General features: G+C 46.2%; 1 protein-coding gene across 1 annotated transcript in view; it reads left to right on the forward strand.

Annotated features, from left to right (window-relative positions):
- The first annotated feature begins 11,307 nt into the window (after positions 1 to 11,307).
- Positions 11,308 to 13,766, forward strand: part of PPEF2 (protein phosphatase with EF-hand domain 2) — a 33,763-nt gene continuing 31,304 nt past the window's right edge. Inside the window, exons 1-2 of the mRNA XM_028744994.2 lie at positions 11,308 to 12,696; positions 12,790 to 12,819. Of these exons, the coding sequence (XP_028600827.2) occupies positions 12,645 to 12,696; positions 12,790 to 12,819 (82 nt within the window). The 5' untranslated portion in view covers positions 11,308 to 12,644. The remainder of the gene's footprint in view (positions 12,697 to 12,789; positions 12,820 to 13,766) is intronic.

The following is a 13,766-nucleotide window of genomic DNA, read 5'->3' on the forward strand; positions in this document are numbered from 1 at the left end:
AGGCATTCTGTATTCTGGTCTATTTTCGCAGTTTGCTCATCAGCTTTTTTGTCCAAAGATTCCACTCTCTTATCCAAAGATTCCAATTTTTCATAGATTTTTTCTAAAATGGAAGAAGCTGATCCTGAGGCCATATCCTCCAATTGTAAATCCTCTGTCTCTCCTCCCCCTGCCAGTGGCAAGGAGGCAGCTTCTTCCTCAGAGTGCAAAATAGGCACAGACGATCTACGTTGGTGTAGAGTTGAGGCTAGAGTTGTTTGTCTCGTTCTTGGTCTTTGTTCTTTTTCCTTGGTCTCCTTTTTCTTTGCACCACTCATTCCAAACTTATCTAGTAGTCAAGGTCAAGCTGAGTTGTTCCCATGAGAAAGAGACGGCCCAGGTGCAACACTCAGCCAACAGGCCAAGAAATAGAAAGTAAAGCAATATCACTGTTGTTAAGTCCAAAAACCTCTAGGGGGAGCCTAAAATGTCTTTCAGGAAGGATTACCCCAGAATAAAAGTTAAAATAAAAGTTAAAGTCCCAAGAACCTTCAAATGTTAAGTTTTTAGCAGAGTTGGTGTTGTAAAAACACAATGTCTCAAAACAGTGCTTGCTGGTACTTCAATTGATGTTATAAAATAACAAAGTCCAAGCCTCTCAAATTTTCCCAGTTTATGTATCAAAATGCTTAGGTCTGCAAACTGATTGCTACTGTTACCAGGCAGCTCCAGCCCTGGTTTCCTTCTTTAAATTGTAACTTCAGCAGAAGAAGATTTCAAAGTCCATGCTAACACATAAATCCAATGCTTGAACTCCTTTTCTGCCTTTAAATACAGTTCAGTAAATGCTCAGATCCAGTCAATAAAAGATTTACTTACAGCCTCCACTCCTCCAGCTCTTTGCGTTGAAGTTCAATGGCAGCGGAAGACGGACTTCCTTTTTCTTTTCGTCCTCCACTTTCCGCCAAATTCAATCACTTTGGTCTCAAATTGGTCTCCAATTGATTAAAAGTCTCTGTTACTCACGGATTGCTGTGTTTTAAATGCCAAATCCAGGAAGAAAGGTCGGCGCTCACCGGCAACGGCTTCGCGGCTTCTCTCTGCCGATTGCGGAACGACCCTCAGCGCCGCTGCCTCCTCCGAGATCCGGAGCCCCTTACGGGGTCCCTTCAACGTTTCGGGGGCAGCTTCTGGCGCCCGCCGGGTCCCAAGGCTGCAGGCTTCTGCCGCCTGCAGTTTTCCGGTGTGGGTCTCCGCTTCGCCGTAGCGGACGACCTGTTCTCGGACGGAGCTCCCTTCCCGGTTAGGAAAGGGCAGCCATTACCCTTCGCGCCGGCTCCGGTATGATTGAGCTTTAAAGCCTTTCTTCTCACATGAAGGTGAGACCCACCCAGTACGCCAGCTGTAGAGTACAAGGGATTCCATATCTCGCCTCATCCGCTAGACGCAGGGTGACACCAAGGGCTCGGGTATATGTGATTTTTGTGTGTGCATATAATACAGTGGTACCTCTGGTTAAGAACTTAATTCGTTCTGGAGGTCCGTTCTTAACCTGAAACTGTTCTTAACCTGAGGTACGACTTTAGCTGATGGGGCCTCCCGTTGCCGCCACACAATTTCTGTTCTCATCCTGAAGTAAGTTCTTAACCCGAGGTACTACTTCCGGGTTAGCGGAGTCTGTAACTTGGAGCGTTTGTAACTTGGAGCGTTTGTAACCCGAGGTACCACTGTACAGTGGTGCCTCGCAAGACGAAATTAATTCGTTCCGCAAGTCTCTTCGTCTTGCGGTTTTTTCGTCTTGCGATGCACGGTTTCCCATAGGAATGCATTGAAAATCAATTAATGCGTTCCTAGGGAAACCGCCTTCAGACCAGGTCCGGGGACAGACTGTCCCCGGACCTCTTCTGAAGGCTGGGGGGGGGGGACAAGGGCTTTTCTTCCCACCCCCAGCATTTTAAAAAACCCTGGGACAGCGGAGGACTTCTCCGCTGTCCGGGCGATCTTAAAATGCTGGCGGGCGGCATTTTAAAATCGCCCCGGGACAGCGGAGGACTTCTCCGCTGTCCGGGGCGATTTAAAAGCCCCTGGGAAGGCAGGCAGGGGGGACAAAGACTTTCGCCCCCCGCCCGCCTTCAGAAGGTGTTCCCGCCCCCCCCCCCCGCCCGGCTTCGCAGCAGCGCTACGAAGCCCGGCGGCTGGGGCAGGTGTTCCCGCCCCCCCACCCCGCTTCGGAGCAGCGTTCCGAAGCGGGGTGGCTGGGGTAGGTGTTCCCGCCCCCCGCCCGGCTTCGCAGCAGCGCTACGAAGCCCGGCGGCTGGGGCAAGTGTTCCCGCCCCCCCACCCCGCTTCGGAGCAGCGTTCCGAAGCGGGGTGGCTGGGGCAGGTGTTCCCGCCCCCCGCCCGGCTTTGCAGCAGTGCTACGAAGCCCGGCGGCTGGGGCAGGTGTTCCCGCCCCACCCACCCCGCTTCGGAGCAGCGTTCCGAAGCGGGGTGGCTGGGGCAGGTGTTCCCGCCCCCCGCCCGGCTTCGCAGCAGCGCTACGAAGCCCGGCGGCTGGGGCAAGTGTTCCCGCCCCCCCACCCCGCTTCGGAGCAGTGTTCCGAAGCGGGGTGGCTGGGGCAGGTGTTCCTGCCCCCCGCCCGGCTTTGCAGCAGCGCTACGAAGCCCGGCGGCTGGGGCAGGTGTTCCCGCCCCCCCACCCCGCTTCGGAGCAGCGTTCTGAAGCGGGGTGGCTGGGGCAGGTGTTCCCGCCCCCCCGCCCGGCTTCGCAGCAGCGCTACGAAGCCCGGCGGCTGGGGCAGGTGTTCCCGCCCCCCCACCCCGCTTCGGAGCACCGGGAGAAGCGATCTCCCCGCCGCCCCTTGCTTCAAAAGAGAAGACCCGCTGTCCCCGGGGCAAGCTTCGTTTTGCGAAGCAAGCCCATAGGGAAATTCGTCTTGCGAGGCAACTCGAAAACGAAAAAACCTTTCGTTTTGCGAGTTTTTCGTCTCGCGAGGCGTTCGTCTTGCGGGGTACCACTGTACTTGGAATCCCTGGCTTATATATGATCATACTGTACAGCACATTAATTTCTGGGAGCTACAATTCAAGGAGGATAATACTCACACTTACAAAGTAGTAGCTTTTGAACAAGTTGTTTCTTTGGGTGGTTCCCAGTCCCCCTCCCCAATGTGGCAAATTAAGAATGTATGTAAGGTGAAAAGGTAAAGGATGGATGGATGGATGGATAAGTCCCGTCAAAGGCGACTATGGGGTTGCGGCACTCATCTCGCTTTCAGGCCAAGGGAGCTGGCATTTGTCCACAGACAGCTTTCCAGGTCATGTGGCCAGCAGGACTGAATTGCTACTGGTGCAACGGAACACCGTGACGGAAACCAGAGTGCATGGAAACGCCGTTTACTTTCCTGCCACAGCGGTGCCTATTTATCTACTTGCACTGGCGTGCTTTCAAACTGCTAGGTTGGCAGGAGCAGGGACCGAGCAACGGGAGCCAGTGGCGTAGCGTGGGGGGTGCAGGGGAGGCCGGCTGCACCGGGCGCAACATCTGGGGTTAGGGCAAATCCACAGGTTAGGGGGCGCAAATCCACGGGTTAGGGGGCGCAAATTACTTGCCTTGCCCCGGGTGCTGACAACCCACGCTACGCCACTGACGGGAGCTCACCCCATTACAGGGATTCAAACCACAGACCTTCTGATTGGCAAGCCCAAGAGGCTCAATGGTTTAGACCACAGCGCCACCCTGTGGATATCATAAAATTGTAGAATTGGAAGGGAACATGAGAGTCATCTTGTCCAGCCCCCTGGAATGCACGAATTTTTCACCCAACATGGGACTTGAACCCACAACTCACTTGGTGATCTAAGTGCTATTTGGAAGTGTGGGAAGCCAGTTTGAAACAGGAACATAAGGTTGGGGGATACGTCTTGCGAGTTATTCTTGCTTGTATATATGTGCACATTTCAAGTACAGTGGTACCTCGGGTTAAGTACATAATTCGTTCCGGAGGTCCGTTCTTAACCTGAAACTGCTCTTAACCTGAAGCACCACTTTAGCTAATGGGGCCTCCCGCTGCCACCGCGCCACCACTGTGCGATTTCTGTTCTCGTCCTGAAGCAAAGTTCTTAACCTGAAGCACTATTTCTGGGTTAGCGGAGTCTGTAACCTGAAGCGTATGTAACCTGAAGCGTATGTAACCTGAGGTACCACTGTAGTTGGATCTGTCAGAACGTGGCAGATCATTTTCCATTTTTAGCTGGAAGGCAAAAATATCTGCCCCTTTCTGCTTGGTTTTTTTTATTCGCTAGAATGCAAAAGTGTTCAATATTGAGAAGCAATTATCTAACCATTTTGTTCCCACTGCAGCACATTTACCTGTAGTTCACAAAATGATACAGGGACCACGCTTGTTGTCTCTCATCCCATGCTGTCTTAACTGGGCGACTGTTTTTTTAGAACTTCATATCTCATATTTAAAAAACGATGTGTATTATGTGCTTATGAACTGGACCTAGCTGAGAATGCCTTGATGACCAATTCCCCCAACCCCAATGACCTCGAGCACCAAAAATCAACCCAGAATCTCAGGGAAAACCAGCAAGACCCTCAGAATCCCAGGGGAAACCAGCAAGACCCTCAACCCACAGCGAATGCCAACAGTATAGAAGAGAGGGGTGACCAGTTACACGATCAAATAGATCAGATACGCACAGACCTCTACAATATAAAAAACTTCCTAGCAGTAACAAATGGCCTACTCCTGACGCTTGTGGAGAATTTCAAACAAGCAAAAAGAGCCACAGATCAGTCCTTGGACTCAGAGGCTAGAATCCACATACCACCCAAAAAGAACTCACACAAAAGAAAACTGGAAACCAAGACGAAGAAAACTAAAAACATCAAAAATTTTAAGCCATCTAGAAAAACCCAACACATCAGTAAAAAACAGTGGCAGAAACTCTTCAACTTATTATCATCACCTTCTATATCCACAAAAAAAATCAAAGCTCAAGGCACCAAAGAGATCGACAAGGGAGACTCGCCAAAGACCAAACCCCTCCCCATATGTAAAAATAATTCCCCAAGTACATTCAAAGAAATAAGCCCCCCCACGGCTGTTCTCCCCCTGTGTTCGCCCAGCCTGACAAAAGCAACCAAACTACAGCTGGATGTTCCTGCCTTGAATCCACCTAGGACCCCTGTAGCAACTGCAAACAGAAGTAAGTCGGGGATCTCCAATACAGACGGGAACCCGCGGGAACTCCAAGCCCGCAGTAGAAAGAAAGAATGGATCCTGGTTCTAAGCCCGGAAAAGATGGTATTCACGAACTATCCAAAACCACTGGGCCCTCGCACAGGAACAGACCGCGTGAGGCACCTGCTGACTATTATAAATAACATTCTACCTGGGGCAGTTAAAGCAACCGACATAGACAGTATAGACTACCTATATCAAGATGGACATTCAGTCCGTGCCCTGATCACTTTCACAGATCATAATCTGGTCAACTTCATCTTTAGAACAAGAAATCTATTTTTAAAGAAAGGAATAGATTTATTAAGAATCTTTGAAAACAGAGCCCCACTAACCTCCCTACTGGCGGCCATGGGGGTAGGGAGACCAGGAACAGAGGTACAAAACGATAGAGTGCACATGCAACAAAACCAGCAAAACCAGAGCCTAGTGCACCAGCAGGAAAACATAGCTCCTACTGAGACTCAACTTCATTTGAGCGACAGAGAGGACTCTTTTTCCATAGAAGAATATGCCCTAATAAATCGGTTCTGGTCACTGCAGATCCCAGCCCAAAAGGAAATCTTGGCCAGACTGGACACCCTGAGAAGCAGACTGACCAAAAAGGAGACCCATGTGGAGACTACGGAAGGCTCACACACACGGCCTATATCCCCCAAGTGCCTAGTGGACAAGAGGACGGCGGGAGGCGCCTTTAAATGTGTAGATTCGGAAGACCAATCGCAGCCCCCGCTGGTGTATGGTAAGGCAAAACTAAAACAGACTGTCACGTCTCCGAGTACCTGGTTCAACTATTTAAAACTCTCCCCAAATGAATTAGCAACTCCGCCAAATCCAAACCACCCCCTTAAGTCCCCAAGAGCTATGGATAATCATTCCCTTATGCAGCAGATGGCTATTGACAAACTTAATGGGAGTGTTTTTTTAGATGTAAAGGGGTCACTGGACACCGTGGACCCATCAAATCTACACCATGGAGGGACAGAGAATTAAAGCTGCTGTCCTGGAACATTGCAGGATGGCGCACTAAGAAAAACAATCAACAACTTGCAATGTTTCTTAAGCAATTCGATATCATCCTCCTGCAGGAGACCTGGCACAGCGACCCCATTCTGTTCAATGGGTATTCTTGTCACTCCCTATTTGCTACTCCATCTGTGAGGGGAGGTAGGCCTAGTGGAGGTTTAGCTAGCCTTATCTCCACAGAGCTTGAACATTCCTTAAAAGCCCTCCCAAACTGCAATTCACTAGCCATGGCAGTCCTACTCAAATTTAAAAGAGATGCACTGGTAGTGGTCAATGTCTATCTGCCCCCCTGTCAAAAAAAATCTATAGTGAAAGCTTACTGGGCAGAGTTAGAGGCATTTCTAGAGTCCATAGAATCTTCCCACCCTTCTACACCGATTATAATCGGGGGGGATTTCAACGCCCGTATGGGAATTGATGACAACAATCTTTACAGCCAATATAATCAGATTCAGGACCCTGAAAGTCCAACCGAAGCAGGCGTTTCACGACTTTCTAAAGATAATAAATGCAACTTCTCGGGGCTATGTCTAGCCCAGGTCGCAAAAAGGAGGGAGCTGATGATAATAAACGGTAGTAAGGAAGAGGATCGCCCAGGGGAGTATACCCATTTTTCAAAGATGGGAGGAAGTGTGATAGACTATATTCTGATATCAAGATTCGCCTATAACTCTGTGTCGAAGTTTCAAGTGGGACATAACACCGAAAGTGACCACCTCCCACTAATTTTAACCCTCAATGGCCCATCGTTTAACCAACCCACGGCTAACCTATACTACACCCCCATCGTTAATCTGGGATCACTGGCCCCCAGAAGAATTAAATGGACCCCCATGCTCAATACAGAGCTAACTCATCTCCTCCATTCGGAAGACGTGAAGACCATCTATACAGCCATTGTATCAGCTAATACCGGGGAAAAGGCCATGGACTCGTTCAACGAGTTATTAGCAAGACTAAAAACCTTTCTAACAACTGAGATACTTAATTCTGTTACAAAGCGGGCAAAGGAGCAAGAGAGATGGTTTGATTTGGAGTGCAGACAAGCAAGGAAACGTCTGAGATCCACCTACCGGAACTACAGAAACACTGGAGCACCCTTGCTATTTATGGCTTACATCGATTTAAGACGAAACTATAAACAGCTATTAAAGGTAAAAAAACAAAAAGCTGAGAGATTGGCCTGGTGTAACTTAGTGAAGGCCTCGAATGAGAAAGACTCAACCTCCTTCTGGCGTACCATTAGGGGGCTCCTGGGCCAAGAGCGGATTGGTCCCACATGTACTGTAGAACCCCAGAAGTGGATGAAATATTTCCAAAACCTCTTCTATGACGACAAAGCTCAGCACAATGATCCAAGTGCCTACTCCAAGAATTTACCATATTGGCCTCCTGTCTCCATAGAGGAGGTGGGGAAACTAATTGGCCAATTGAAAAACAACAAAGCCCCGGGCATAGACCACATTCCAGCAGAGATCATGAAGAACAATACCAGTTGGTGGGCTCCTATAATGGCGTCAATATTCACATACATTGATTCAACAGGCATAATCCCTGGCTGCTGGACAGAGGCAGTAATCATTCCAATCTATAAAAAGGGTCCTATGGCAGATCCAGCGAGCTATAGACCCGTTAGCCTCCTTACTATCCCCAGCAAATTGTATGCCAAACACCTCCACATCAAACTAATTGATTGGATGGAAACTGAGGCAGTTCTGGCAGAGGAGCAAGCCGGCTTCAGACAGGGCAGAACAACAATAGACCATTGTTTCGTATTAGCACACCTCATTGACAAATACGCCAATAAAACACGTGGGATTCTATATGCAGCATTTATTGACCTGAAGGCAGCCTTTGACTCGATCTCACGAGTCAAACTTTGGGCTAAACTCAATGCTACCAACATTGACAAAAGATTACTATTCTTGATAAAAAGCCTATATAAGGACTCCAAGTTATATGTAAGAACCTCAGTAAATGGGCAACTAATTGGCCCTGTACCAGCCACCAAAGGAGTCAAGCAGGGCTGTATTTTAGCCCCAGCCTTATTCAACTTATATATAAATGACATGGTCAAATACCTAACATCCCCGGAGTTTCATGCCCCCAAACTGGCCGAAAAACCAATTTCAGTACTCCTCTATGCGGATGATGCGGTTCTCTTATCACGAACTAAAGTAGGCCTCAAAAGGCTACTAAGAGAATTCTCAGCCTACTGCAGGAGAGATCAATTGGTGGTTAATCACCAAAAAACCAAAGTCATGGTCTTCGCTAGGAGACACAGACAGCACAGATGGGAGATGGACAATCAGCCAATAGAACAGGTCAAAATTTTCAAATACCTTGGAGTAGTTTTCCAGTCAACAGGGGCCTGGGAGGCCCATCATAAATATGCGAGGGAAAAAGCATCTCAAAGCGCCAAAATACTGTCTCGCTTTTACTTTACGAAAGGGGGCAGACATATCCCCGCAGCTCTGGAGGTCTTTCAAGCAAAACCCTTGGCGCAATTACTCTACGGGGCCCAAATCTGGACGGGAAATCATTGCCGCACACTTGAAACGGTCCAGTCTAAATTTTTAAGACAGATTCTAGCCGTTCCACCATGCGCACCAAATGCGGCCCTACGGCTGGAGACTGGCCTCCTCTCCGTCGAAACCCGAACCTGGTTAAGAACATTTAACTATTGGCTTCGCTTAAACTTAAACCCATCCGGACTACTATCTTTAGTAGCACGAGATGCTCATAGAAGTCGGTGGTCCAAAGTAGTGCATCAAAAACTACTTATATGTGGCCTCCAAGCACAGCATCTACTGAAAATGGGTCTCCCTAAGGCAAAAACTATTATTGACCAGCGAATGAAGGATATTGAGCAGCAGAATAACCTGGCCTATATTAAGAAATTTAGTGCTTGGTACGCTTATCTGCCCCCCTCCCACTTTGATTTTCGGGCACCTTATTTGTCTACCTTAACCATTCCAAAACTCAGGCGGGCCTTTACACTGGCCAGACTAAATATGTTACCCTCAGCTGTTCTTGAAGGTAGATATCAAAAAATTTCATTCGAGAACCGGCTCTGCCCCTGTGGAGCTGGCTACGTAGAGACTGTGTCACACGTTCTCTTGTCTTGCTCCCTATATAAAGATCTCAGGGATGAGACCATCACGCCGCTCCTATCTGCCATCCCGGGCCACTCTTGTGAAGCCAAACTGTTCTCACTCCTAGCCGACCAGAACAGCTCGACAACAGAGAAGGTTGCCAAATTTATCGAGAGAGCAATGAGACTGAGAGCTGCTATCTGAATGACATCAGTGTCGTCACCCGGATTCCTTGCCTAGGATCTTATTATTATTATCATTATGTTTTACTACTATTATTTTATCACCTCTGCCAAGTTTTAAGTATTGAGATTATTGATCCACTATCTGACTATTGATCAAAACCCTAAAATGTATTTTATATAATTGACTTTTTATTTCTATTCTTTGTATATTGTATTGTTGTTTTGTTGCTATGGCCGATGGCTGACGCAAATAAAGATTCATTCATTCTTCTAAGGTAAAGTGCAACAGACATGGACATACTTTCTCGCCCCCCACAAACACACACACACACTCCAAAATCCTTGCCTGTGAAATTGTGTTTTGAAGTCAACAACAAACATGTTGCCAGGGGCTTTAATAGGATCAAGATCTCACCCGAAGTGTCGCTACCTGCTTACCAACACGCTCTGCTTTAAACCCCAAAAGGGTTAAGGGAGCTTTGCATTGACCCAGTTTATACTCACTAGTGTTAAACAGTGCCTAATGAGGTAAACAGTGCAGAAATTAAAGGCATCCATGCAAATGGGCTGGAAGCAAATTCTAGACAAGCAAAACAAAGTATTCATCCTAAATACCTTTCTAGTGTGGAATTTTACCACTGCAGTTGGATGCATCCGTCCATTTTGGTTCTCAAAGTTTATTTTTCCAATCTTAAACTTGAGCTTGTCATTTTTCTGCGACGATTTGCAGATCATGAAAATTTGTCAGCGTTGTAATGCAAAGTTTCTCCCAATAAACAGCTTTTTGTATGCAGTTTTGCCTAACAAAACATTTTTGCAAGCGATTTCCCCAAAGATAATGAATTACTGTGTGTTATTTTCACTGTTACATGCATTTTTGCACACGCTTTCCCAAGTACGCATTTATTGACTAGAGAGATGCATTGCAAAACTGTACAAATTTTGAGGGGTGGCTGTGTTTTGATTTGCGTATTGTTTTGGAAAGTGAGAATTTAGTAAGTTCGCCTTTAAATGCAAACTGGATTTCTCCCCCCGTGTCTTAAGTACCACAAGATGTAGCAATGGATAATGTCTTAGCTAACTCTTCAAAAAGGACTAGATAAATCCATTGAAAATAAAGGCATTGCAGCCTGAGGCTCATAAGTACAGGCAACTCTGTTTGCGCAGGGTTTGTGTTTTGGGTAATTGTGTGCGTCAGCAGTCAGGCATAAACCCGTGTTGTCCATTGTGCCCTGTTCCGTCCCTGTTCTGCCCTCTTCCGGGGTCAAAAGTGCTGTTAATGTTGTAATAAGCAAAAACCTGCCCTTATTCCCTTATGGGGGACACAAGAGCCCTTACAGAGTCCTTTGTAGGTTCTCCATCGGTCAGAGAAAATAACAGGCCAACCAGAGAATATTGAGAAGTCAAGCAGCTCATAAGCCTGATCTTTATTGAACTGTTGCAACAGGGTGCTCCCCTCACAGGCAGGAAAGGAGGAGTTGTAGTTCAGCAACATCTTGAAGGCCAACGACGAGGGTTTTTCAAAAACAGAAGGAGCGTCCAGAGGTGTGCATGATCAGGTCCTCAGACGAGAAAGGGCAATGGACTATATCCTTTGTTCTTAATCCTGTATGTAATCCTAATCCATTTCAGTTTGCTGTCTTTCCTTGTCACGTGGGAAGGCTCTTAAGACCTCTTAGAGCAACATCGAGTAAATAAACCAAACACTTCACATACAGGGGGCAAAAAAAGGGGGAATTTGCCCTTTCTCCCTACGGCAACTTTATCTAGAAGAGAATGCTCATCTTGTTAAACCCCCGGAGATCATTTATTCAGTCTGGAGTGTAGAAAGCTGTCTTGGAAGCACTTGAGAATTAACAGCTGTTTTATAAATGCATAAGGCTAGCAAGAAAAAACAACATCCAACATCAAGTAGACATCCCGTCAAGGCTTCAAAGGCAGAAGAATCCCTCTCTATAGCAGGCATCAGGATTAAGGTATGGTTTCCCCCCCCTCTTAATTGTCCTGAATTTCTATTTACGTACAGGCATATTGACCAAAACATCATCTCTTCAGCCTGTATGTAAGAAGATCACTCAGAAGTCAGTCATGACTGGGCCCCATTTATCATGGTGATTTGTTAGATTTCATGCTCTCTGTTCACCATAAGATCCCAGGGCAGGTTATGTAAGAATGCGGTATAAAAATCAGTTAAAACAATTTACAATCAGAAGAATAGGGTGGGTCCTAAACTTATATACCTTAGGTGTCAAACGTCTGGCAAAGAGGTGTATCTCCGGACCCTCCTAGTGTCCCTATTTTCCAGGGACAGTCCCAGATTTACAGAAGCCATCCCAGTTTCTGCTTTGATCCCAAAATGTCCCGTATACCCTTAGGATGTCCCCGTTTTCATCAGAGAAATGTTGGAGGGTATGGTAGGATGTCCAATTTTTCGTCGGAGAAATGTTGAAGGGTATGCAATACCTAGAATTCTTTGAGGGAAAGAATGTAATTCAAATGTGCCCTAAAGGAATACTGTGCATGCAGTTTGAAACTCTGGCAGTTTGAAAGTAACGTCACAGCAGTTCAACCAACGATGGAGGAAGAGAAGACAAATTTGTCAATTTCTCGTTTTACCAGTCTTAAATTCAGTTCTCTGTATTTCTTCATCAGCCTGCAATATTTTTTTTGAAGTTCTCACAAACATTCCTAAGCATTTTAGTACAAATTTCTCCTGATATGCACATTTTTGTATACCATTTCTCCGAACACAAATTTTTCAAAACAATTTCCCCTCATGCGATGCATTTTTATGTTGTTGTCATTAATATATTCATTCTTATGCACGCTTCACCCCAGTGCAGACATTTTTGTCCACATAAACCGGAGTCAACAGCATCTCAAAATCCAGAGATGTGCAAATTCCAAAGTATGGCTGTGCTCTGGTTTGTGGATTGCTTCAGAAAGTGCAAATTAGGTCAATTCATCTTAATGGGAGTGAATCAAATTTCCTCCCCATCCCTAGAGGAGAGCAATCGCTCACAGATTGGGGACCACTGGCATGTAGCTTTTGTACATTTAAGATACTGTGTTTAATTGCAATCCGATAGGTGTGTTGCTCGAAGGCTATGGGATGTGGTAGTTCTGCACACAGCACCTTTGTGTCCAAGACAAACAGAGGTAAGTTATTTATTTCCTTCCTGAAACATTTTCAGTGTTGTCTTCTGATGTCCTTTTTGAGTAAACATCCATATGTTCCTCCTTTCTCACTAGGCCATGAATTGCCAGATGCTTCACATCCTGGTAAGTTAACGTTCTATAATCTCTCCAGTAGGAAATTTGGTGGCCCTGTGAAATTTGACAATGCACAGACAAGGCAGGCATTTAGTCATATTCAGGGGGGACACTGGCCATGCAGAAATGGATTACTTTGTAGATCTGAGTGGCTCATATGGTGTCCTCCAGATGTTGATAAGCTACAACTCCCTGGCTTTGGCTATTGGGAGATGTAGTTCAAAAAGCATCTGCAGAGCTACAGGTTAGCCCACCCCTGTTGTTGACAGTCAAGTCCTGCTTCTCCTTTACTTCCTATAAATTAAAATTGTCGTTGATGCAAAATACATTTTACTGACGGTCAACAATCTAAGCACACACATTATTATACATCATTTCATATCTAATAATGATGCTATATAGATGTTGACACAACTTGGTTATTCAGTATTCTGTATTCAGAAACGTTTAATTGAGCATTCTGCAGTATTCTGTATTCAGAAACGTTTAATTGAGCATTCTGCAGTATTCTGTATTCAGAAACGTTTAATTGAGCATTCTGCAAACTGCTGTTTTATTTTTTCCAATTATATATTTTTAAGTTTCAACGTTTTTAACATAAGGCAGTCAAAACACAATTTCGTCTTTTATTTTTGTCGACTTCCCACCCAGTTTTCCATCAAGTTGCTGTTTCTCCCTTTCCGCTACACCCTTTGTTCTTTCCATCAAATCATAAACACAGTATTATTTACAGTCGTACCTTGGTTTTCGAACAGCTTAGTTCTCAAATGTTTTGGCTCCCCAACGCCGCAAACCCAGAAGTGAGAGTTCTGGTTTGTGAACTATTTTTGGAAGCCAAACATCCAATGGGGTTTCTGCAATTTCCGATTGGCTGCAGGAGCTTCTTGCAGCCAATCAGAAGCCACGCTTTGGTTTCCGAACGTTTTGGAAGTCAAACAGACTTCCGGAACAGATTC

Source organism: Podarcis muralis, chromosome 9, assembly GCF_964188315.1.
Source record: "Podarcis muralis chromosome 9, rPodMur119.hap1.1, whole genome shotgun sequence".
Taxonomy (NCBI): Eukaryota; Metazoa; Chordata; class Lepidosauria; order Squamata; family Lacertidae; genus Podarcis; species Podarcis muralis.